Source organism: Corvus moneduloides, chromosome 8 (genome assembly GCF_009650955.1).
Source record: "Corvus moneduloides isolate bCorMon1 chromosome 8, bCorMon1.pri, whole genome shotgun sequence".
In the NCBI taxonomy this organism is placed as follows: Eukaryota; Metazoa; Chordata; class Aves; order Passeriformes; family Corvidae; genus Corvus; species Corvus moneduloides.
The window spans coordinates 15086671-15114526 of record NC_045483.1 but is presented as its reverse complement, the minus strand read 5'-3'; the positions used below and the strand labels follow the sequence as shown (position 1 = coordinate 15114526).

At 35.3% G+C, this 27856-nt stretch overlaps 1 protein-coding gene across 1 annotated transcript in view; it reads right to left on the bottom strand.

Moving 5' to 3' along the window:
• The window catches only part of KNDC1 (kinase non-catalytic C-lobe domain containing 1), a 66548-nt gene that overhangs the window by 16994 nt on the left and 21698 nt on the right, over positions 1 to 27856 (bottom strand). Inside the window, 15 exon segments of the mRNA XM_032116196.1 lie at positions 1632 to 2029; positions 3467 to 3558; positions 5133 to 5277; positions 5385 to 6229; positions 6325 to 6487; positions 6659 to 6749; positions 7404 to 7481; positions 7814 to 7972; positions 10171 to 10184; positions 10187 to 10231; positions 10334 to 10405; positions 13450 to 13564; positions 20930 to 21951; positions 22305 to 22422; positions 24531 to 24677. Coding sequence (XP_031972087.1) covers positions 1632 to 2029; positions 3467 to 3558; positions 5133 to 5277; positions 5385 to 6229; positions 6325 to 6487; positions 6659 to 6749; positions 7404 to 7481; positions 7814 to 7972; positions 10171 to 10184; positions 10187 to 10231; positions 10334 to 10405; positions 13450 to 13564; positions 20930 to 21951; positions 22305 to 22422; positions 24531 to 24677 — 3504 coding nt within the window.

Sequence of the window (27856 nt, the reverse complement as noted above, 5' to 3'; positions counted from 1 at the left end):
TCCCAGAAAAGCATTAGTGATGTCACAGTTCCCCAACTCAAGAACTGAAGCAGGTTTGTATATGATGAGACTGCATGGAAGTTTGTCTGAGTCTGTTCACATAAATATGCCTTCAGTTATAATTGTACTTATCTGGTTGTTTTCAAGAGCATTTTTAAAACTTACAATCAGAAGTTACCCAGAATTAAAATTTGTATGTTCTGAATTTAGTGCAGACCCCAGAAACACTTTGTTAAACAGCTGACCTATATTTCCAGCAAGAACTGAAAGTTTGACTGAAATCAATGGCTTCCAAACAAGTATAATTACACTATACTGTACAACCAGGTCAGAAGGCAGACAAGAGAGCTGCTCTGGAAATAAAGGACATATAAATTTCAAAGTTCAGCTTTCATGTTTTATATTTATGTATTTCACAAAATCGAAAAAATTAAACTAAATTTCCATAGAATTACGTAACTTAAGCAATGAATAGAAGTGAAAGTATATCAGGCCTCTCACAATGTATCAATTTAAAAGTAAACATTTACATTTATAATTGTTTGCATATCAAAGGTTTCATTATTTTATCAGCCAGTAAAAATGGGCCACCCACTTTGGGTTCAGCTTCTAATTTATTATGAAACAACAAACATGATGTATGTTGTGCTTTATAAAAGTGGTGACTTTTGCACTTGGGTCCTAAGTTAACTACCAGTGACCCAGTTACATGAAACAGTATTTTAAATGCAGTAATTTCACGGAATGCAGCAGGCAACTCCCACAAGCAGAGTGATCAGAAAACACACAGCTCAGAGTTAACATACCAAACAACAGATTGGTAAATAGGTTAGCTTTAATGGGATGGACTTGCTAGAAATTAATTTGAGCTTAAGAAAAACCTGTCACTCTTTTTCAGAAAAGCTCAAAAGGTTTAACAACATAGTTCATTAACATCAAGTCACAAAAGCCCCCTGGATTTTTAAAAGATGTACTCCTACAGAGGCATCACACAGAAAACAGGGAAAGCACAGGAAAGCTGTTATCCAGATTCTAACTGGAAGCTGCTATCTTTTACTTCAAGGTCTGTTTTTGCTTCATCAATTAAAGCAAAATCAAGGTGATTAAGAGACTATGTAAAAAGAAAGGGAATCAGAATGACCAACCACTTGGAATCCAGCAGACAAAGTGGGTTGTCCCATAAAAGACCTGGGGTGAGTAGCAATGATGTCAGAGGCAAATTCCCTGTCTATTCCACAACATTTTCCAATTCAGTTAGGTCTAGAGTATAAAAACCTTTGATGCAGCTACATGCCTGTGATGTGCTCCAGTCACAGGCATTCTTAGCTCTTTTCTATAGTGACACCACCATGGGGTTGGTGCAAAGAACAGACAGGGCTTTTCCACTCAACTTTAAGAACAGGAGGTGGGTTGTAGGTCAGTGATGGCACTTTTGTGTCAGTGAGCTTTATTTTGGATACTACCTCTACTGTGGTTACTGCTAAGACATGACAAATCTTGAGGATTTTAAACCACTTAAGAATCAATATTTGAAAGAAGAAATGGTGTTCCGACTCACTATAACAGAACGAATTTTATCATGCTATTAAGCAACAAGATGTATCTTAATGATTTAAAATCAATGTACTCACCACTTTTTTAGCATCTATATTTTGTGACTCACTTGATTTCTGCTTTCCAAGGTTTTTCAAGTAATTATGAACTTCTGAATCAAAACATTCAGCTCCATAAAAAGCACTGCTCCAACCAGGACTACAGCCATGAAAGTCAGGTAGATTGGGAGACGCCAGGTAGCTGTTTCCAGCTATCTTTATCATGGCCTGTTCCTCTGAACTTGTATTTCCTTCTGCAAAGCCTGGATCACAGCTGTTGCTTTGCAAATATTGTTGCTCTTTTGCTATGGGGATTGTACTCTGCAGAGTCAATTCTTTTTTGATATTATCCGAAGGTGACTCATCAAAATCCATTTCAACTAATGATGTTTTTATCATAGGCTCAGCCTTCACGTCAAAGTTTGCCTGCCCTTTTCCTAAAAAAGGTGTATAGGGGAAAAGAAATAATGGTTATGTGCTGTAATGCATGCTTTGTTGAACTTAAACACTACCCATACAAAACACTGTTATGAGACCACGTATGTGCTCTAACAGTGGGTTTAGATGCTTATTGTGACTTTACATTTTTTTTCTCAACTACACATTGTAAAATGACAAAGGTTAAAAACATTTCAGAACTATTAAGCAATAGTTAAGTAATGCATTTCTGAAAAGTAAGAAATATTTTCCATGCATAGGCAACAAGCATTTAAACAATACAGAGAAACTTTAAGACAGAAGTTAAATATGTCAGACCTAAGAACACATTAGTGAAAAAGAACACATTAGCTTTTGAGTTTTTTCCATCCATAAGTCTTGAAGCTTTTATTCCATAGAGAGAGGGCAAGAATACTCGATACAGCCAATGATGTTAAACTTTGTATCCCTACAGGACTCAACCCCTTGAGTTATGATGGGACTTTTTTTCAGTTATAACAACTACTACCAACCTTCAGGGACTGAGGTGACCATCAAAGGTTGGTATAATGCTGACAGGAGCATTTAGACCTGCCAGAAGTCTCCCTTTCCACTTGAGCAACCCTCCAGGGCTTAGATATGCCACCTTGGAGTCAAACAAACCTAAATTATTGGTGCAAAGAAATCACACACTCCACAATAAAGTCTAGCTCTACATTTGCAATCATTCTGATTTGGAATGGAAAACTGCAATATTGAACAAATATTGCAGCAAAGTGCAAAATTACAAATTTATGTTTTGCTATAAAAATGAACAATGTAAGTGTATAAGCCCTTCTGTAAAACACACACATTTTCCCTTTGCTAAAAACAGAGAAGTAAGCAAGTTTAAATGCTGAAATTTGGATGAACTGTCTTGAAGAAACCTCACACTGGTAAAACAGCAAACAAGTAGAAGCTGTCCATCAATGCAGCAAGCCTAGAAGGGGTAATGGTTTTGTTATAATATTGGGATTCACCAGTCCCAGCTCAGTTTTGAGTTCAGTTGCTGAAAGATAGATATTTTGTAAACTTTCGATCACAAAGTATGTCAGGAGAAATATAAAACCCAAACTGAAGAAGTATAAATAAACAATCCACTAATATAGCAGGCACTAGAATATCTACTCAAACACAAGAAAACCACATACAGCACTTCTCATTTTGGGAGTTTTCAACAGACACATCTGTCTAAATAAAAGTAAGTAAAGTAAATGACATTCCACAAAATAACATTGGGTCAAATGTAAGCTTCATTCATTTATGTCCTCAAGGCACTGATAATGTAAAGATTCAGTGAAAATGTCCGTAATTGTTGCGTGCTTTCCTGAAGACACAAGGAAAGTGTCTCAAAGCTTATGTCATTGATAAGATTCCCAGCACACACAAAGATCTAGAAACATGAAGTCTCTTCTCACCCTCTTTCTGCTCACTGCTTTCCAAAAAGATTTCAGATTTCTGCACATCTTGGAATTTATTGCCACACTTTGCTTCATCTGCCTCAGTTATGCTGAAAATACAAGGAGACTGGGAAAAATTAATGTTTCCTATAATTTTATATTTACATCAGTAAAATGAGATCTTACAAGTGACTCTACCATGCAAGTAAAGGGCTTCACATAGCATTTATCTACTTCCTAAAGTTTTAATGTTCAGCTTCAGTTGTTATTTTACAAGAAAAAAACAATGCTCAAATGGCTATTCAAGCACAATAAGACAGAGATTTTCCTGTATAGCATTTGGCAGAACTCCAACAGAAGTACAGAGCACACACAAACAGAAGGCTTAACTCCAGGCATAACTTAAAACTGCAAATTACTGTAGTGGGTTTTTCACTCAGGATCCAACCTCTGGATAACACTGACTCCTAGTTATCCATAGTTAGAATCATAATCATAATCTGAAGTCAAAGAAGCTAACACTGAAAAACTGCTATAGTCTTTGTCAAGCTAACATTAAGTAAAGCAGTGTCTGAGAGATATTTTAAGACAGGCCTTGCATGTGATGTAAAAGCTAGACCTGTATTTTTCACTGGATAATAAATTATGATCTCTCACTGTCAAAAACTACTTTGTAACAAAAGTTCACATAGAGGATAACCCCTTCACACATCTCAGTAATTCAGCTGCAACAGTTCAGGTTTCTCCTACCATGTCACTGAACTCTGGGGAACTAAGGGCCTAACTTCCAAGCAATTCTCAATATCTCCTTAAAAATCCCAACCTAAATGGAAATAGGCCAGCATACCAAGGCTGGGTATTTGGAGGTCATAATCTATTATCTCTGAAATTTGCCGTAAGAATTATACACCTTTCAACACTGAAGTTTTTCTAAACTGTATCTACTAAGCTTCTTTGTCAAAACTTCAAATTTGTAGTTCCACAAACCCCCAAATTAAATTTGACATAAATTGATTTCTTTTTCAACTGTCTTCAGCAAGAAGCTTTTATAAAAAGTGTGCTACATTTGGAGGCTGCAATAAAACAAGAATTTTGAAATTATTTTTCAGGTAGATACATATGTCAATGAAGACCAAATAAGAAAAACGAGAAATTAATTAAGCTGTTTTTTCTCACTTAACAGGCTACTTACGAAAGACTGCCAGGAGGAACACTGAGTCAAATTAAACCAGTTAAGCAAAACATTTCTAGCAAAGCTAAATTAATTTCCTTTTTCTTGGGTGTGATTAGAACACAGGATGTATAAAGAACTAATATCAAACAGAATAAGCAAACTGAACAGTGAGAGCAATATACTTCTGATTAAACAGCCTCCTTCTAACAAGACTATGAAGCTCTCCATCAATGTTTGTAACCAATATTGACCAGAATTAGGTTTCCTTATTCAGCTGTCATAAGATGGAGTTAGAGACAAGTGTAGTAGAAAATATTTTTTTTTGACTGAACCATTAAGCACTGATTATCATGGAAAAAGCTTTTAAAAACCTCAAACTGTGAAATAATAGTTTACAGGAAACAAATACGAATACCTGAAGAGAAACCACATATTCTTTCCTGCTGCTATGAAGTAGGGATAAAAGCATTAAATTCAACTGTAAGAAGGAAAAAGTTGAAAAGCACCTACCATAAGTGTGAAGATCTTCCTCCATTTACTACCTGATAGAGATTCTCCAGTAATTTTTCATCCCAGTAGAGGTCACAAAACTTCTCACAAATTCTATCAGAGAACATACCAAACTTAATTTCCTTTAAGTTTAAAATGAAGTTACCTTGTTCAAAATAAAAAGAACAGAAACAAACAAAAGAGGGAGAAAAAAATTAACAGCAATATTCTTACAAATCAACGATAATAACATACAGAAGAAAATGCACATACCCATATCAAAAACTTCAGTTCCATTCTCTAAATAACCATCAAATGCAAACTCCTCTTGTATAAGATGAATCACTTCCTGTAGTAAAGTGCCACTTGTTCTGTTCTGATGGTGCAGGACTTTATCATCAAAGAAATTATAATTGTCTTTATTCACTGAAGTACATTGTGTGTGTTCTTGTTCAGTGAAAAAACTGTCTATGCTGGTAGCACACTCAGTTTCTTGGCAGTTGGTTTGAATAACTGGGCTACCTTTATCAAAGTGGTTCTTTGTATTAGTAGTCTCATGACTTTGCACATTGCAAAGGGAGGCATCATTTTCTGTCTGCATGCTCATTTTATAACTTGCAATAGTACTTGAAAGTAACACTGGCAAACTGTGATAGCAATCATAAGCAATTCTTGAGCGAAGAGGCTTATTTGGTATTTGCTCTGATACAGCCAAATGTACTGGTACAAATGTCAGAACTCTTCTCTCTGAGTCCTGCTTGAGAATGATGTTATTTATATGAAGAAAATTAGGAGATGTAGGACAAGCTAGGGAACTGGAAGGATCTTCAGATAAAATGGTCTTCTCTTGTAGAATATGTGAGGAATCAGATGGTGATGGTAATGTAACTGTAGAAGTAAACATATTGCCTGAGTTTTGCTCTTCTGAAGACATCTGGAATAAGTGGCTTGGAACTTGTAAATCACACTCAGTTGTTTCAGGTACAGTTTCAGCAACACCTGTATCCTCAATACCACAGCTTTTAGAGCCTTCTGTATATCCCGATTTGTTGTAGTCCATACGTTTTTCTTTCCTTGTCTCTTTCTTGAATTGCTCAGAAACTGGTGTGTGAACCTCTCTGGAAAAAAAAAAAAAATTTTTTTAAAGAAAAATTCAAATAGATTTAACAATGAAGTTTAAGCTTTAACTTATTCTGCTTTAGGATATACTAACTTTGTTATATTTGCATCTTGTTTCAAAATAATAGGCTTAAAGTGAGTTGCAGGAGAGGTGAATGCAACAGGTAATGTTGCTTTCTCACAATTTAGTGAAATCTGGCATGGTACTGGTCCTTTAACTGCTACAAGTTTACTTTCACTGGTAAAAGGCACAAATCCTAAAAACAAAAGCACAGAAAGATGATCAATATGTAAAACATAAATGCAAAGCAAGTAATAATCAATTTAGATAGAAAAACAGTTGCATATTGGACTGAGAAAATCTTATGTGGAGAACTGAACTAGAGAATACTAAACCAGAGTAAACATGTCAGAGCCTGACTGCTTACCTAGACTTGACTCTGAAGGGTCCATTTCATGTTTCTCATTTTGAAATTCAAAAGTGACATGATCTTGAGACAAGACTTCTTCCTCAACAGCCTAACAATAAACATTGAACTCCAAATTGATGTTATTAGCATTTTCTTTTATCAAAATCTGTTCAGCACATGACTTTAAAAAAACCCCGATCCTCATATACACCTAGAATACTGCAAAGCAGCAACCTAGTCATGCCAAGGTGAGGAATTAAAAAAATTACATACAGAAGTCTAAGGACTGGTAGAACTGCTTAGAAATCTTGATAACTTGGTCTTTCAAATCAGAACCTTAGGGTAATCAAAGTTTTGAACAAGCTCAGTTCCATGGATTGACTGAATCCTGTGTGCATTATATACAAACATTTGAAACACAAACAGAACCCAACAATTACATATTAATTTCTTCTGCAGAGTGGTAAATAAAAAGAGAGATTATGAAATTAGTCACTTATTCTTCACCCATACAGATTGTGGGGTCAGAGCATCACAATCTGTGGAGTGATCATTCCAATAGCAAGGACTAGGAAAAGGCAATACTTAAAGACTACTTGAAAATACATAAAAAAAAAAAAAAACCAAACAAAAACCAAAAAAAATGACAACAAAAAAACCAAACCCAAAATCTAGCTACACTTGCAGGGGAGAAAATCTTACTGGAATACATTTACAGAATTAATTGAAAAAACACAGAATTAAAGAAAGGTGGCACTCTTACCTTAAAGATGGGTTTACCCAATAATGTCAAAATATTTTTGCTGTTTATACCTTGTTCAAGTAAATAATGATCGCATGTCTAAAAAAAAAAAAAAGTAATTTTCAGTGGATAAATAAGTTTTCAGTCAAGTGAGGTATTCTTGGACAAGGACAAAGTCAATATAAATAGTCAGTTAGAAGTAATCTAAGTTTAGGAAGTCTTATGAACCTTGTCCAAGTCCAAGTACCATGATAATTTCAATTTAAATTAAAAACACACCTCTCTGTGTCCCTAAGGAGGTAACTTTAAAAACAAAACCCAAAGTGACTGGTTATGCTTTAATTAGATATCAGTCTATTACAAGTATTAAGTTATTATTTTGATTTTAAAATCACTACAATGACAATTTGGACACAACTAAATCTAGTAACCTTAATTGCAGCAGTTAGAGAAGGTCTTTCTTCAGGGTTTTTTCTTGCCATATCCAGAAGTAGTTTTTTAAATTTTCTTGGCAATACTAGTTTGTGACTCGGTGGAACACTGTATTTTGCAGCCATCCACAGAACTGCAGCAACACCATAAACACAGACCTATTGGCATAATGTAAGAGACAAAAAAGATTTAAACAGACTAAAAAAAGCCTCCACTTCAAAAACAATTCCAGCAAATTATCCAAAAATTCCCCCCATTCCCTGCCAAAAAAAGAAAAAAAAAAAAAATTGCTAGAGTTTTCAAAGTACGGATTACATTTGGCTTTTGAGGATGCTGATGAAAATCCCAGCCCATTTCAAAATCTAGTTGTTACACATGCAGGGACGATAACAGTTGCTATTTTTCTACTGTTGGAGCAACAAACATTAATTTTCTTATTCTTTACCCAGGGAATTTATCCAGGAAAAACGTATTTTAGAACCATTTTGAAGAATTCCTTTCTCACATAAAAAGATTGTTGCAAGCTCCAGAGTACTACCATAAAACCTGGCCAGCTGCAATTTACTTAAAAAAGGTCATGGTAATTCAGCAAGTAAGTGGCACACAGTAATTACGAGCTAGCCAGCAGAAGTCATATTTTATAGAGAAGATTATAGCTGTCAGAAGAATGAGGCACTGCATATTTATTCTAGCAATTATTGTGCTACCTGCAGCTAGACCAATTGAAGTTGCACCAATGAGGGACCTTGAAAAGGACTTGGTCTTTACCAGCTTGCTTGTTTTGTTTGAAGAATTACAATTTTCAGAGTCAGATTTAGTCCACTTAATGCTTAGTTTTCATATGTTAGTATGTACTATAAACACAATTTTAACAAATTTAAAGCACCTTTCTTTACATTGCCCCGAAAGATATTAAAAAGGCTCAGTGGACAGAACTCTAAGCACAGTAGTACACAATGTGTTCCCATAAAACAGTGTTTTTCTGGCACTCTTTTGAGCAAGAGTGAACAGCAATGAACAAAACATAACAAGTAAGCTCACTATAAAAAAATAATCTGTGAACCATTTGAAACTATTGAGCAAAAGCTACTAATAGGTTACACAAAATACCTGAAATAGGAGAAAGCAGCTAAATCCAAACATAAATACTTTTCTTCCCCTTAGGTGCAGAACTCCCAAGATTACCCTAAATGGTATTAATTGAGGAAAAACTTGTCATCCATATCCATCATATCCTTCAAAGAAAGTTCTTTTTACTGCTATTGTGATTGACATTACAGTCTTCATTCCCATACCATAATTTGAACTGAATGTTCATAACTAGAAATTTATACAGTCAACCTCATCAGCTTATTCTTATATATAATGTTGTGGGAAAACCAAGGAAGCAGATTACTTCAGACATTTTAAAGAAAACGAACAAAGCAAAAGACTTCAGGATTATTAATTTCTACTGTCTGGTGAGACTGCTGTATTATATTTCAGGGATAGTTTAAGCTTCTGAAACCTCAAAAAACCCTGCACATTGGATCAAAGCAGTTTAAGCAATTTTAGAAGGAAGATATACAAATATTTTCTAGTTACAGATAGCTTTACAGAAAATGAATGTTTTTAGTAGATTTTTATGAACTTTTATTTTCTGATTCATGATTATTAAGTCTAATTCCCAAAGAACTCATGTGACACAAGGTACATATAGCTAATCCACTTTTCTTGTTACATAATAGAAAGGTACTGTAAATTCTGTTCCACGTAACTTTTTACGATCACTATGGTACAGTTCGCCAACTCAAAGGTAGCTGCTGTGGAGACACATTCACCTGCTATTGACATTTTTATTATCTTTGTTTCTAAAAGCTCCTTAAGGCTTTTATCTATAGCAAAAAGCTCTAAGAAAACTATATCGGAGAAGACTTAATTCATAATGTTCCCATAGCAAAAACATACCGATAATAATATTTTTATCCAGTCTTCTAAATGTGAATAATCTTTGAGCTTCTGGCCCAGACAGTCTAAAACAACTGATCTTACTGGTGACCTTCAGAATATGAAAACATGACTTCAAAGTCTGTCTTACTGCTAACAAACTGAAAATAATTAAGTCTTATGGAATACCATTGAATAACAGATTTTCGGCAGTTACTCCAAGAATTTTGGAAGGCAAAATTTTAGAAGCAACTACTTTTATGAGAGGTCAATATATTTTAAAAATCCCCACAGATAACCAAGAAACAGTGGGAGAACTGAGAAATATTAACACAGTCTTGGAAGAGTTTAGCTTTCTTCTTCAACTAGCAGGGGGATAAAACTGTCCTTTGATAAAATGCAAAGCAACCTACATAACCTACCACATTACCTTCTCAGTATCCCATCCTCTTCTTCAATTTCAGGAGCTAAATAAAATACATCACAAGATTCTAAAGGAGAAAAGAAATCAGAAACAAAAGGTAAGATGTTTGCTTTCTTCTCCACTTCCCCTGGAAAGAAATAAAAGCTGAGCATGCAATGTCTTATTTTACCTTCATCTTTTGGAGCAGCAAAGAGGATCCTTCCATGGCAGTCAATCAGCACAGAGTCCAAACATAAGACCACTGCAAAAAACCCACAAATGGGCAAGACATAATAAGTATCTGTTCTTGTAGCTACTTAGCACTAATAAAAATAAAAAATTTTTTAAAAGAATTTACAGTGTCAGAAATTACCCTTTGATAAATGATGCTTTAAATAACATTTATGCTAGAACAGACACAAGCCAAAAAAGAGACAGTAGCTGTGCAATTACCCAAAGCAATTTCTGCAGAACAAAGACAAGAAACTGGAAGTTTAGTCTCTTTATAGCCAGCCCTGAAAAGGAAGGTCAAGAAAGCAGGAAAAAAAAAAAGTATACATATATATATATATATATATATATATATAACAGGTAGATATACTCTAGTCTTCTCACAACATGCCAATAAAGATAGTCAATTTATCTTAAGCATTTAAGTCTCTCTTCTGTTCTCTTCCCTCCTTCAACCCTCCAAAAATACAGGGTCATCATCTGGAGAAACCTGACACACATATGGCCAGATCCAAAACTCCTATATGCAACAGGATATGAAGTCCAGTTTTTCACAAATAGTTATAATAACACTTTCTCAGTGAAGAAATGTTACATAGGTCAGCATTTGCAAGGCCATGAAATCTTCCATTGTTAAAAAAGAAACAATGGACTTCTAAAACTATTTTAAATGATTTGAGGTCTTCAGAAGCTTAACATAAAAAGTCATGAGATGATGTTATATAAACTTGGTGTTGAAAATGTTGTGGTAACACTATCTGTTTGCTAGCTTCAAAGCACACTTTAATTTAACATGTTTCAATGTATTAAGCCAACTGGCCAGTAATGTAGTCCTCTATTTCTATATTACCATCAAATGCACTGTTTTCTTATTAAAAAAAAGTACTGAAAGTATAGATTCTTAAATTGAATAAGAAATTAAAGTATTAAATGTATTAAGAAATAAAATATTAAAGATGTCTAAGAGAAACTCAAATATTAATTTATTAATAAATAATTAATTGAAGAGGTCTAAGAGGCAAAAAAATAAAGTAAGAAAAAAAGACAATATTTAGTTACCTGTACAAAACACATCTAAAATTCACTATGCTTAACATAAATAGAGGCTTGTCTACTACCTTCAGTAATATTTAAGCTGGACCTGAAGTATATGTCTTGAAAAGCAAAGCTTTCCCAAACGAGAACCTTTGCTGGTTATTTCTGCAGAGGCAGCTTCATGCTCACTTGTCTTTGTCAGCAGTTAACTCCCCTGGCCCTGCTCACACAAACCAGATCTCAGCTTGTTCCGTACAACCTAAGAATCCTCACCTGGGCTCCCTGAATCACCCAATAAGCAACATGTAAACAACATTCTCTGATAAGAGGAGAGGAATTCAGTAAAATCCCAATGGAGGTTACAAACAAGTTCTGTAGCAGAACTGAATTAACAAACACATGAAGAAGAGGCTAGCTGTGGGGTATGTTTTCTTAGCCAGATAATTCCTGCTTAGGATAATGAAAAAAGTGTAATCAATGAAGGATTTGGAGGAAAAGGCTGTCTATGTGAATAAAGAAAAAACAATTCAGCTTCATATATTTAACTATGACTCATCAGCTACCAGTCTTCTCTACCGTTGTCAAGACGAAGAATATTTTAACTATATATTCAAAATACGTATCAGCCTCACCTTTAGTAAGTTAGTATTATTCAAAAGGAACATTGAGAGAACTTTGTGTGTGTGTGGGCACTGAAGTAGTAACACCACTGTAAACCTTTCCACAACGCACAACTCCTCTCAGAACAGGCCGAGTATCCTCTTGCAGAAACATTCTAAATCTGAAACCAATATTCAACTTCAACGTAGCTTTATTTGTCAAATACAGAATTTTTAAGTCAGGCGTCTTCCATTTGGTGGTTTGTCATTGTGTTCACTTCTACAGGCTACATAAGGTTCAGATGACAACTCAGTTGTCAGATGACAACTTTTAATATTTTTAAGACATGCACTCGGATGCATGTGAGTGCAGTAACAGAGGCTGGCTAAGCATATTACATTAGAATCTGAGACATTATGTGCAGTTATCTGAAACCTTCAAAACACTAGGAACATGCTATGAGGCTGAAATAATCCCTCTGTTGCAAGGTATATTAAATACTTCATTTTATGGGTAACAGTTCTCAAAGTGCTCAGAATCTTCATTTATGGCTTATTTCCTTTTAAGCAGTTTTATATCACAGAAGATAAAATAACTGAAGCTGAAATTCAAAGAGATGCAGTAAGTTTTCTGTACATTACTATCCAGTTGTTTATATCCACTTACAGGCTTCAAACTCATCCCTGCCCATACTCTCAAAAGCAAGTTTTTTAGAAAGGTGGGGTGGTGGTGGGGGAAACCTCTGCGCTGTTTATCAGAACTACTATAGGTTTATCGTTAGTATAAGCCAAACCATCACTCAGAATGTCCATGGAAATCTAGGATGGCCTTCTCCTGAGTCACACACAACGGATTCCAACTTTGTCAAAGGATAGTTTCCCCTTTCTCTCTCAGAAGCTTACTTCTTATAATTCATCCGTAAACTGAAGCATAGGGGATGTGGAAGGAGTAACGTCATGACAAGATCCTGGGTGCTTTAAAATGACAAAGCCCTGTATTGTAGAAAATATGTCAGGAATCATTTGTCACAAAGAAATCCAGCCAAAAGAGGAAGAGTTTGTTTACATATATATGTATGTAACGCTTATTTCCTCCTGCTTGACACAAGTCACAAGTGTTTTTCTTAAAAGTCACAGTACAGATTCTCCATTCCCAAAAGGTCTAAAATTTGTTTCACTGCTTGAAGCCAAAGATTCATTTCTGCTGCAAAAGCCACCAAAACTCAGAATAAAGAGAAAAAAAGACATTCATCTATATATGGAAGAAAACTCCAAATTGAGTTTTGCCACAATTTAAGAGAGTCAAAACGGAAACATTGCCTATTATTTTCTGCACACAAAATGAACGTCAAGATCCTTTCAATCAACAGAATAAAAGGAAACATTAACACAGTGAACATAAATAACTAGGCAAAATACTTTACGATAATTAAGACTATACCTGGATAATCTATGCAAGTCTGTAGAGTATATAAACACCCGTGACATAATGCCCAGAGTTCATAGTCTTTCAGAGGCCTACCATACCAGGATAACAGGAGTTTTAGAGAGATCCACTGAAAAAAACAGTGAGGATGCAGAAAGTTATAAAAATTATCACAAATGAAAAACATTTACTAATGCAATAAAAAAGTAAGTCCTAATATAAAAAAAATACTCAACTTAAAAAGTAACAAGAAAATATATTTATTGCACTTACCAGTAATGAACTAATACTACTTATTAAAAAAGCATGGTCCAGTTAGCTAACTGTATAAAAGAATCAATTGTTTCTTAATTGCTTCAAGAAAAGTGAGCTGTCTGGAAGCTCTTTCTTACCATACTAAGGAAAGACTCTTAAAATGTCCACTGTGTAATAGACATATTTTATGATAAAACATAATTACATAATTATAGGGACAACACCTAGACTGAAAAACATAAAAAATTCAAATGATTGCCATCAAAAAAACAGTCCCACATTTAAATCCTGATTTACCCTGACAGTTGCATTATATGTCTTACCTTCAAGATTTCATCAACATCTCTTGTTCTTCTGTGAAAGATGTTAGCAATATTGACAGAATTAATGACAGGTTTATTTGAAGTCCAAGCACGTTGTTTTATTTTTAATCACTGGCTGCTCAATTTGTAGTAACAGCATTAGTCTTTCTGACTATCAATTTAGCTTTTGATACCTGGCATAATACCTTAACATGACAAATATACTGCTCCATGGAAACTTACTGTTCTTCAGAGACATGCTTTACATTTTGTGATTTTTTATATTTGGGGGGTGGTGTGTGTTTGTATGAATCTAAGAATATGAGATTTATAGTAGTGCACACACACCTTCCCGATCAAACCGTGCTAATGGAAAAGCTTATCTCTAGTAGTGGCTCTTGACATCAGCGGCACTTTATGATCTCTGCTCATCTACCAAAGGAACAATAAAAAATTCATTGTAGGCAGAAACCTCTGAGTGAGAGCAAACCCAAAGAACTCTTTTAAAAAAGAGCACAGAACATTTTCTCTTGCATATGCAGTCCTGAGAGAGTCAACTTCAGGCCATGTTGGGAAAAAGAATTACCAGAAGTAATTCAGGATTAACTCTGGAAAAAACCAAACACTCCGCTCTCGAAAAAACCGCAAACAAACAAAAACCAATCAAATAAAAAAGCCAACCAAGCCAACCCAAAAAAACCCAAACACAAAACTGAAGCACAGGAGACAAACAAAAACCCCTCTGAACTGTTTTGCTGCTTTTAGAGACACCTTTATATCCCAATCAGTATTTGTAAACCTACATAGGCTAAGGGTCTCTCCCACACGCAATGGCAGTACATCATTAACTCTGACAAATCAGCCTCTGCACTGTCATTTACTAAACTCAATTCGTCATTATCTTGTCTATGAAATACCCTTTGCTGAGATGCTCTTTGGATTTTATCATGCAATATGTAATGAGCAGTCTACTGCATTGAATTTCATAAAGCTCAACAAACAGAAATAGCTTCAGTGCAATCTATGGAGAAGAGAAGGACATGAATTTCTGTAGCTGAAACTTTGTTGATAATTTTAACCAGAAGACCTTCTCAAAGAACACAATACCTTAGGCTCATATTCTTTAAATATTCTTTCAAGGTGAACCAGATAAATGACTTTTTTTCAAACAAAATATGACAAGAAACACACCTTTTGATTTACTGAAAATGTTTCATATTCTGCCTACCTCTGACAGATAAAAATGAACTTGGTGCTTTTATTCTTCTATACTACATTGTGGCACATTGCAAAAATTAGTAACTTCAGCATAGACTGATTTGAAGCCAGGTGATAAGATTCAGTTTCATTCTCCAATTTTGCTATCACCAGCACCCTGGAGTGTTCTTTTACTATATCTAGAAAAGTAAGCTCTTGAACTGTCTGATAAAAAGCCATCAATCACACAGCAGGAAGGAAAAGGACAGATAGTCAAAAGAATGAATTAGTCTAGAGACCGTGTAAGATAGAGCTTCATACTGTTAATAGATTACTATCCCTGAGCAGCTGTTTCCCCCTCCAGAGCACTCTGGTTCTCATGTGCCTCAAGTGTCTTTGCTCACAGACACTCTACAAAGAAAGGAGCAGTCAATCTTCAAATTAACCCTGCACAGTTGACATGAGTGAAAAGAAACCATAAGAGAAATTTCAGAGACTTACTAAAACATTAAGAAGGTTTTGGGATTTGGGAATTTTCTTCTAATAAGTATACACTAGTGCCACATGTTTCTCTAGTTGTAAGATACAACTACACACTAGTTATCCACACTGGTTGTGGTAATATTAGTTGTTATCCACACTAGTTGTAAGATAATCCCTCCTCTTGAAGTTTATGTCTCTAGAGGCTCGAAAAGCTGCAGTGAAGAAAGATGGACTTCTTTACCACGTATACAAATCATCTTTCACTTCAGGAGAAGGTGATCAATAGTTAGCCAGGGAAAGAAGGATCTCTCAGTAAACTGGAGAATGAAGTTTGTTGTACAGCAGAAAGCTGCAAAGTATCTCTCATCACTTCTGGGATATCCAAGCTCTTTGGAGTAAGAAAGAAATGAGAGAAAGAAATTTAGGCGCAGCAGGAGAGTAGGTATAAATCCTAAGAGCAGCAGCAAAAGTTTATGATAAGGAACAAGTGTCAATGATAGATTAGAAAATAGAGGATGAAGAGGCACCAGGAAAACTCTGTTTTGGAAGAAAAAAGTATGTAGGGAAAGCAAATCTTAGCAGAAAGGAGAATCACTGCCATGTACAGGATGGCTAAATCAAACCGAGTCAGGAAAAAAAGGGATGCGGACTGGTTACAGGCTGATGAACTTAATTTAAATGCATATGCTCATTGTTTCTCCAGCAAACATTCTAAAGAAACAAGAAACTTCAAATATAATATTGTTAGCTGGTATTTGTGTGCTAGTTGGTCTTCTGTCATGCTAAAAACTACCTGCACTGCTATTGTCTCTTACTATAACTCACATCTCTCCTCACCTTGATCATATCAAAGATTAATTTTATTCCTGAAACAAGTATCTGAGAAGGTCATTCTTACAGTGTCCTAATTATTACAAATTCTCACCTTCGTACACCAGAAAGAGAAATGTGGAAGACTTCAGATGAAAACTGAGGGTTCAGACCTGCTGGGGACTTGTGCTTCTAACACCTTGCAAAAGTTACCCCATGTAGTCAAGGTACATGAAAAGACATGTTTCATCACATATTTGCATTTCCATCCTTAAATAAAAGTATTTAATGCAATGCTCCTGGTACCTCACCGCTAAGGTATTTTAACACAATGCACATTCTAACTCCACTGAACCTTGGTTTGGTAAACATTTAAGTGTAAAACTCCTTATTTAGGCATGTCTCAGGTTTGGCTGTTTTGTTTTTTAACATGCAAGTCTCTGATTCATGGATATTACTATTTCCTAAAAATAAAAACCCCACTCAACCACCAATTAAAAAAAAAAATCAGAAGTACTGAAAAATATATGATTAAATGGTTTTAGTCAAACAATCTGTAGCATGCATTGTTTCTTACCTATTCACATATTTTAGCAAAGCAAGCTCACAATAACTCTTCAGCATCTATAAGTCCACTTCATTTAAACCATTAACATTAATACTGATATTAAACATTCATTAATATATTATCATCAGTGAAACTGTACCAAAGATGAAACAAAATTATAATCTAATGTGTCTTTCCAAATTTTTTTCATGTTCTAAACCAGACCTTTTCATAACAGAAATTATATTACCCATTCTTTAAAGTAAGAAAATGTTTTTCACAGCATAAAAACTATGTCAGAAAATATAAAAGAGCCAAATGAGCCATTATTGCCTACAGCTACATCCTGGTGCCATTTTGATTTATGCCCAAAGACTGCATTTTAAACTTTACTTGTTGGAAAAGTGATGGGTTTTTTGCAGTGCTGCAAAGATCATTTAATAGATCTTCTACTTAATTGTTGGTACCAGAATTGTAAACCCCAAATTTAGTAAAGCATTTCAACTATGCAAACATAATCTACTTTATGAACATAATGCTGGCATGTTTTAAATAGCCAAAGAAAGATTTTCATCACTCTTTTCTTAGCAAGTAATATTCTGGGAATTGACAACTTTTCTTTCCTTCCAAGTGTTATTTCCCCAGTGTTAAAGTGTCAGTCTCTAGCTACATGGCTTTTCACTTCTCTCATGCTTGACAGGGTATGAATGACCAACAGAAAACAAACTTGCATATGCCAGGTTCCCATTAACCCTTCCCAAGGCCATAGCATTTAAATCACAGAGAAACATTTTAAAGGGTTAGAGATGAGACACACCTGATTGGAATGAAACTGGTTAGAGAAATAAAAGATCCCCACTCAAACTTGAAGTGAAAAATATTTATTTATGGCATGCAAAACTATAAAAATTACTAGGAAAACCCTCACAAGATACATTGCAGTAGCCAGACAAAAGCAAGCAAGTATTTTTAGTAATGCTTACTAGCAGTAAAGCACACAACAATAAGAAGCAGTGTTTGAGTATTAGAAAAATATTGTCCACTGGAGAAGTACTGACAGGCAAGAAAAACTGTCTGTTCTCCAGAGCAGACAAGGTTGATCTTCAACCGGATGGGGTTGGTATTGCACCTTCTCTAAACAACATGAAATATTGAAAGGAATGCTAGAGGTACTACTCTAAAAGCTCTATTTGTTGCAATCATGCCAATCTGTTACAGAAAACTCGGGAAAGAGCAGCACTGCAAATCTTCTGAGGTATTTTCTGTTTACCCCACAAGGCAGAAATCACATTAGCTGGGGCTTCACACTTCTTGTGCTTTTGCAGTAAATCAACAAATTCAGGTTTTCTTAAAAAAAAAAAAAAAAAGTATTTGGTAAAATTCTGGCCAATGGGAACTTGAGAGAGAGACAGCAGTTGTACTTTTGTCATGCAAGGGATAGCACAGTATGGCTTTTTTTTTTTTTTTTTTCCAGTTGTCAAGAGGTAACAGAGGCAAAACCTGCTATATTTTGGGAGCCTGAGGAATAAAATCTCTTTTCCGAAAGAAAAGAAGAAGCTGAAAACACTAACCCACTCCATTTCTCTAAGAAGACTAGTAATAAAGTCTGCTATATAGTTTAATGACTACTAACAATGAATGACCTTCCTTCAGAAAACAAAGGATTACAAGGCTAGAAATTCAGCATTTCAGGAAGCCATTTCAGAAGCCTAGATGTTGTTAATATATTTAAAGGGGTTTTTTTTCTCCCTTAACAGCAGTTAAAGAAGATTTTATCATGTTTGCTTTTTTTTTGTTTAAGACCAACAAGATTTTTCTAAATAGCGTATCTTTATGTGGCAGAACCTGAACATTTGCTGGAATCATTTATTAAAAGAGAGAATATAGAGCATGAGTCTATCAAACATTTCTTCTATTGAAAAGACAGCTATAAACCTCTGATATCACAAAGAATCACCCCCCTGCTGTCTTCATTTCAGATCCTATGTATTACAGCACTGCTTATTAGGTTATCTGGAATACGAGTTACCTTTTCTAAGTCACTGTGATTGTCCTGTGAGTTCAGTGGGAGCAGGATAACCTCACTGTTAATAAGAGCCTATTTGTTTGTGAGAATGAAATTCTGTTCAGGCTTAATGAATACTTTATTTAAATTGAGGATGAAATATTTGAAGAAAAAGACGACTTCAGAAGAACAGCAGAATAACCTGAAAACGTGTTTTGGTTTACTTATCTGTGTGTCAGTCTCAAGTGCTGCTGCACAAAAAGCAAATGAAATTTGTTACAGCTTTTAATTTCATGGAATAATTTTGGAGAACTATAATTCTGGAGAAGATTATTTTCTTGAAACTACCTTCATGCACCCAGACAAACTTTTGCCCTGGTAATCCAGTAAGGACAGAATATAGGTCTTACTTCAACATCTTCTTCCTCCTTAAAAAAGAATCTCTATCACTACACTCAACTTATGTTCATAAGTGATGGCAGAAATAGAAAAAAAGAAAGGATGTGTGTACAATAAATGGATCAATTCTCAGACTCTGAAGAATGCACTTGCAGAGTTTTAAAACTAAATAAAGGATTCAATAAGCATACAACAAATAACTCCCTCAGAAGGCAAAACCATGCCATGTGGTAGTTATCCATATTTACTATCCTCTGGAAATAAGAATTTAATAAGCACACCTATTGAGGGAGAAGAGACAGGAAAGGGAAAAAGGATGGATTCTTCAATTTGCACTAGTTTTTGAGCTGTGATGAATCGTAGGCTTTTTACACACCTGACAAATCTGGGTTAGTGCTCCAGTGGAGGTGTTTGGGCAAGGTGAAAAGAGGGATGGACAGAGACTGACTATAACCCTAAGTCCCACTGCATGGGATGGCTGGAAGATGGGTAGGCAAGGAGAACAAGGCTGACTTGCCAGTAGACAAGCAAGAAAAAAACCCAACATCTTCACCTAAGAATAATTTCTGGAAACAAAACGTGTGAAGTTTGTGCTGCTAATTTTTGTCCCGCCACAACAAAGCTGGAGAAGGATAAACCACCCTGCAATTTTAGCCAGCAGCTCTCCTACTACAGGGATTGTTTACACCTCTGAGTGTGGCACAAGAGAAAACCATCTAGTCAGAGACCAAACTTGTCCACCCTGAGACATGTAATTTGAGCAGAGAAGAGACCATACTACAGTTATCTATCAACAACTTCTGGTAGATTCTCCCTCTCTTATTTGGCTCTTTATAAAAACTAAATGCATGAGACAACATATCCATCATATTGTGCACATATTTAAATTCTATAGTGAAACATACATAACAAACAGAGACGGCAATTTAAGAACACAGAACAAATATAGCATATGTACAATTTCCAAAAACTTAAATGTACATGAAAGAGTAAAAAAAAACCAGACTCTATCCTCCTGAAGCTGATGGGATATTGCCATTGATTTCAATGAGGTCATGTTTACAGTCAGGAATTTTGCAATTTTCATAAGCACCTGGGAGGCTCACTGCAAGGTAGTGAAATTTATGCATTGTCAGTAACACAGAGAGTTAAAAATATATGTATGCTTTGGTCATGTTCTCTTACAAATGTAATCAGCTATTAAGGAATGCTGCTCTAACACACTAGCAAGTAGACTCCATTTGTAAAAAAATAAAAAATTAAAATGGAAGTTGATTTTGCAGTAGCATAAATTTCACTGTAGCACTTTTTAATTTAAGAGGAAAAAAGGATCACCGTATTTCCAATACTAACTCTTAAGGTGTGCAGACGAGCAAAATTTGATTTTCTGGGATGCTAAAGGGGACAAGGGGGGAAGAAATCACACAGTATTTAAGTCATCTCATCTCCACATAAGTGACTACAGCAACTATATAATGAAGACTTTATTTTTACTACCTGCTCATTACTTTTGATTTCTGAATCTCTGCCTCCACAAAGATTATCTTCATTATTGTTTGCACTCATCACACCGTTGCTTAATTCTGGTGGCCTAATTAGGTTTGATCCACATCTGTTCCCACTGGGTTTTGTTGTTAACACTGAATCCATCTTGTTAAAATGTGGTACATAATTTTCATTTGACCCTTGAAAAGTTTCAGAACAGTCTTCCAACACCATGTAGTTGTCTAGCATTTTTGCTCCAGCAATTGACTGATTTGGGCCTTTTGGCATATCAGCAGGTTTTAGCACTTCGGATGTAGCACCAGAACAGTCTTCTTTATGATCAGATGAAGAAAAACCTATCTTTTTACCATTGATAAGTGACATATGTTCTTCTAGATTCAAGCCAGACACCTGTGTGCATACACATGGAGCTTCTAAATGACGATCATCAGCTTGGTGATTCTTTGTTTCTATTTCTGGTGGACTACTGGCAGCAAACGAATTAAGATTTCCCTTTGAAAAAGCAACCCCGTTATTATTGTCTAGAGGTAGTGACTCTTGTGTCAGGAAGTGATTTTTCCTATCTAGTGGTCCACTGTTGGTTACAGAAGTAAAAAAGTTATTTGTATCTGCAAGTTCAAGTGGTAGCTTTGGAAAGGTTTTCATTTTTCTCAAAGAACCTTTCTTAAAAAGGCCATCTCTCTCCAGGTCAATAACACATGATTTTATATCCAAAGCAGCACTAGCAAAACTGTCAGTATACACTGCATGTTTGTCCTCTTCTTTGCTCTTTTCAGTTTGTGTTGCAAGTTGAGAATGCTGAGTTTTCTCATTATCCAGATCAATTTGCATTTCCTTTAAGCCACTTTCTCTGCCAGTCACCATGGTAACTACAGAAGAGTTGTTATGACAGGCAGTTGTCACATCTTCCACTGCAGACGAATCACCTGCTATGTTGTTTTTGTCATTTAAATATAATTTAGATCCCAAACTTCTCTGACACATTCTTCCCTTCCACATGTTATCACAGACATCTAGATACAAAAACAGATGCTTATATTAAATGTGTATTTAAACCTTCTAATCTGTCCTAGTAAATCTTTATACTGTTTTTTCTGGCATTGCTGTTACATATCTTCAGTACGTTACACAAATTCTCTACTTCTGAACAAATCACTTTGAATCATAAGGGGCGCTCTAAATATATTATGTTAATTAAGAATTGCATGTCTCCAGTTCCCCACCACTGATCTACAAATATTTAATAATGATTTGCTGTAATCTAGAAAGGAACTTATAACAGGAGAGCACACAAACACAGTCTTTTAAAAAGCATTAGATATGTCAGGCAATCTAAAGTTTTAGACTAAATACATTTTAAGGTTACCTTGAGAAGCACCAAATGATTCAATTGAAAGAACTCTTCTTCCAACAGCAGACAAGCTTCGACAAATATTACTTGATGAAGCAATCTTCATTTTTTCTTCACATAATGACAAAATGCTCTAGAGAAAATGAATGTTAAATACTTATTTAATAATGAATAGATTTGTGAATTTTGACTAACATGTATGACGTTAACTCCCACAGAACATCTGAATTTATATGATGCTACACTGGAGGTCTTTCTTCTACAATTCTTTATACTGCATGTTTCTATTATGTGGTTGAATTAATTTCTTGTTTTTACCATGGGCTATTATGAAGTCATTTAATACAATTCAATTTTTAGCCTACAGTTAGAACATCAAGAACAACTGATAAAAATTATCTTAAATGTTATCCTTTATGAATAACATAGTGAAAATGCAAAAAGCTAGAGTGTTGATTACTTTTTTAAACAGCCAATGCTTCACTAGAATTCAGTGACACAGGCAGGATGATGAATGTTTTATTACTGAAATTACATTAAAATTAAACCCTAAATTTTTTAAAAACTGCAAAATACAAATATCTAGAAAGCAATATTCCCAGTTAGAGAAAGCAATCATTATCAGATCACAAGAAGTAACAGTCCTATCTGCAGCCTGAGCACCATTTGATGGCATTAGCACTGGTCTCACACACAATTAACTACAGATATTCACACGTTTAAAAACCTGTCCCTTTGGGCAGCATGTAGAAGAGAGCTGCCTTTCCAAATACATCCCACCATTTCCTCAGTAAGTATTCCTAGATAAACACTGATGAGACCTCATACAGCTCTTAGGAGATGCTCTCACTTCCCCACTAACCCACTCAACTGCTCCTCTGCTGTTGTGCATGGAAGGAAGAAATTGGCACTGTTGGTTCACATATGGGATTGAGGAAGGACAGGAAAAAGGGAGACAGGTATCCAAATGTGCTGAAGTCCAGCAAAATGCCTAGAAAAGCCTCTGGGTTTTTCCTCCAAATAGCTCCCCCAACTCTGCTCACCCAAAAAAGTGTCCAGGGGAAAAGGAACAGAGAGAACATACTCACAAAGTGACCCTTATATATCACCCAAGATCAGCTATTTTTGGATTGATGTAAATAGTCAGCAACTACTTTCAGGGCCTACAAACCACTTGGAGATGAGAGAGTGCTATACAATCCCTCCTCTGACTACTCAAAAGTAAATGAGTAGAAATAGAACTGCTGACCAAGCAGGCTCCATAGCAGATACAGTCTCCTGCCTGGGCAATCCTCAATCAGGGAGCCAATGCTTTTTGCTTTATAAAAATGAACCTGTTAATTCTTCTGTTGCAGCACTCTTTCTGCAAAGCATTGATCATAGGCACTATACCATTTAGAATATACACTATCAGCTCAGAAAAATGATACACCTGCCCCCCGAAAGTAGACAGCACTACTCTGAAGTAGAAGAACTGAATTCAAGAAAAGTCACATTGCACAACTGTTATTCTCTGGTTACATTCTCAAAGTCTGCAAAAGCATTAAACTTTGGTACATTAATGTCAAATTACTCTATTAGGTAACCAACATTTAGAATGTAAATTCTTTGAAAACATCAGCTTGAAAAATCCTATTTGGTTTCAAATTCTTTCTAACAACTAAAGGTAAAAAAAGAGGCAAATGGAATAAAATACAAAATCCAATAAAGATATCCAATCAAATACTGCTAAGCTTTTATGCATTTACAGAAAAACTAGTTAGTAGTAATGCTTCAAACAACATAGCTTTGAACATGCCAAGGAATAGAGGTTTCCTGGGGCAGGGTCCCTACATCCCCTTTTTAAATGCAATCTAATGGTCACACAAATTTCACAGTGTAATGCCTGTGCTTTTATTTCTAATGACACTCTTTCTGCAAACCAAATATTAAATGGGAAGAAACAGTTAATGAGAAAATTTAGATCCACCAGCATACTCACCCAATCTTCTTAAAAATCCAAACACTGTCTAACACATACATCTACTTTTCACATTATATCCCCATTAGAGTGGGAAAAAGGATGAATTTCTGCAGAGTCTGGGAAGACCTTAGCTGTCTTGCAAAACCTGAGCATACCACTTATCAAGACCATCTTGATAATTACAGAGATTAACAAGATAAATAGAGATTAATGAGCACACATACAGAAATATTAGTATCACTTCTTTTAAAACAAAAAATTATGTAGGGCTGTTTTACCTCAATATCTGGCCTATTTTCAGGATTGTCTTCTTGCATTTGTTCAAGTAGAGTGTGCAGATCTTGTCCAAATTCTGTTTCTGTCTCAGGTTCTACGATATATTCTATCGCTGCTTTCAGTGTTGCACCCAAAGAATAGATGTGTGCCTGCATGAAGTGTAAAAAAGACATTAAATATGCTATCAATTCTCTCTCCTGCCACCAAAGCTTCAAGATCACACAAACTTACACTATTTTCAATTTTAACGTAACAGTCTACTGGAAAAGTGGTTTAATTTAAACATGAGGAACAAAACCAGCTCCAGACCTGCTTAGGGGGATATACTTGCTGCAAACAAAAAGAAAATTTTGTGGGGTCCAACTAGAACTTTTTTTCCCCCCTCATCAATAACCAGTATTACAATTATTATATCAGGCTACAATTAAATATAAAACTCAGAACCCTGTGTTTGTGTAAGTATTGTTTAAGTTAGAAGCATGCTGGGAGATTGAAGTGACATTCCTCTTAGCAGGGAAACAAAATATTAATTTGCAAAAAACCCCTTTTATATATAGCAATATTTTATGAGTGCTATCAAGCATAAAGAAAATGAGCAGAAAAAATAGAGCATAATACCACTAGTCTCTGAAGACACTTATGAAAGAATTTTTAAAAATGCTTCATATTTTCCACCTCTCCTTAAAGCTCACAACCTTGTGAAGAGTTCCAATAAAAACAGAGGTGAACCAGCAACTTTTTAAAAACTAGTGAAAATGCAATAGATTTCCCATACAACACAGCTACCTCTTAATTTTAGAAGTAATTTACTTTCTGGGAGAAAAAGAAAAAAAATTTTAAAAATTTTAAAAATACCTTTTCACATCTGCTTAAGTAGTAATGGTACTTTATCCATGATGGCCTGTATTTTATATTCCATTTGTAGAACACAATTCAGTAACATTTATAAGCAAATATAAGACCAAGTTTGGGTAAACATTTCAATGGTGATACAGCGTAGCCAGGAATTCAAGTGTACTGAACACTGCCCTCTGAGGCTTACAGATACATACCTAAATAAAATAATGACTGCACTTGTACAGTAAATTTGGTTGTTTAACACATTCGCTACACACCTTACTCTTAGAAAGAAGACTGACTCAAAGGTCACAAGTAATTTCCTTCCTCCGCCCACCCCTAACTTTCTCATTAAGGTGTGTTTTTGTCTCTAAATTGTATGAATTATACTTTTTCCACAGATATGCTTATATATTTACTTTCAAGTGAGGCAGGGCACCTCCATGAAGGGAAGTGCAAAACCACCTCATCAGGAAGAGCTGTGTGTGTGAGATTGGACAATTCCTCTCTTCCCTCTCCCCTCCATGCCATCCCCAAACCAAGAATACATAAACAGTGCTGACTGCTGGCTCTGAAGCCTTGATTTATTTTTGGGACACATCAAGATTAGGAAAAAGGTCAGAAAAGCAGAATATATGCCATCTGATCTAGATAGAAAAGATAAAATTTTTTTGCAAAGCAGTGATTTCAGTCTCAAGTTCTTCACTGTTATACAACTTCATCATTAAGCAGAAGAGTTAACTGAAGAGTTTTGAGAATCTCAGAGGAACTAAGACAGGAACTGTTATGATTTTATTTTGATTTAGCAGAAGAAAGAAGGCTGTTAATCTATTCCAAAAGTAAGGATTACTTTCCCCCCCAGCAGTGGCAGCAATCCTACTGAACCCTTGACAAGACTTGTTTTTTGGGGTTTTTAAATTTTTTTTTTATAAGATGAAACAGACCATGTTGGCAAAAGGATACAAAACTATGAAGCCTGAGCAAATAGCCCACTAACAAGGTGATGGCAAAAGTTATTTCTTTATACACAACCTTTACCCATACTTATTTCTGCTGCAGAAACTGCACTCCACCCTAGACTAACAGAACTACACACAAAGGAAGTACAACTCCTGTAAGTAAATGCTTAAAGCTTGATGGTTTACAGTCCACGTGAGTTAACTTGCTATAAAATTAACCAGACAAAAGTAGCACTACTCTAAGCCTGCCCAAGACTGAAGGCCTGAAAAGGTAACTGTAACTGAGAAAAAAAGGATTAAAAAAAAATCTAGATTTATAAACTTTAATGTATTTCACTTGGTAGAAGAAATTTAACCAAAATTCCTTCCACAATAGGAATTTAGGATGGTTTTAAGGTCTTTTTTTTCTGTAGACTGTTTCATAAGCTTTTGAACAGTGAAGAAGTGTACAGTGTAGAACTTATTCCTTGATTTTGAGATTAAACACTTTTTCAGTAAGCTATGTAATTTTCCATTTCTCAGTGGACAACATAACAGAGAAATTAACATAAAGTTAAAAAAAGAATAAGGAAACAAGGACAAGCTTAAAAATATAATACAGCTCTATTTAAAGAGCCTTTTGTATAAATGTAGTATTGTTCTGGGCAGTTTAATATATTGATATTAGTGAGTTATTCCACTTATTTGATAGGATCTGCAACAAGTGACATCACCTCTGTTCCACAAAATTACTATTATAGAAACAAATTAATCACTCCTCTAAGAACTGAAGGAAAAAACCACACTGCACAAGTTATGGACTTAAGCTACACAGACCAAGCCATGGTAAACACCAGAAGGAATAATGCCATATAGTGTGGGGACTCCTTGGGAGTCAGAAGGTACTTCCAAACAGAGTAACTTCGGAACGGAATAATTTCTTCCAGTAACAAATGTGTAAGAATTCACTAGTTCTTATAATACAGGAGAATAAGAAAGACTATTTGAATATAATTTCATTATGTAAGACTCAAATACCAGCTCCAAAAGCAGGACAGAAAGATGAGGAGCTTAACTTTAAAGGAACAAAAGAATTTGCTTTTGACAAATTTTCTTCATACACAGAAGGCTGGGTGTGAACATTATAGGACATAGGAACAAGACGGGCAGAGCAACACATTACTTCATCCCACTTTTTCCAATTAATAATTTCTGTTCACGGTGGGGTATATCTCATATGCCCCAGTCTGCCTTCAAAAGCACAAGTGTCTGAGATGCAAGCAGACAGGCTTCAACTCCATTTTACTGTCCTGTTTTAATGAAGTTCACTGCGTCTTTTCTTGCACAAGAGAAAGGCCAGTCTCACACTGAACAAAGATCTTTTTTCCCAATACACAGAAAGTTGCTCTGTTAAGGTACTTCCTTTCCTCTGACATGCAGGAAAGCTAGTTTTGAAGATGGCCATTTTAAGCACTGTAGCTTGTAACTAATTTCTATGTTAAAACATTTATTGGGAATGTGAACATCTTTTTCAACTTGAAACTTTCTTTCAT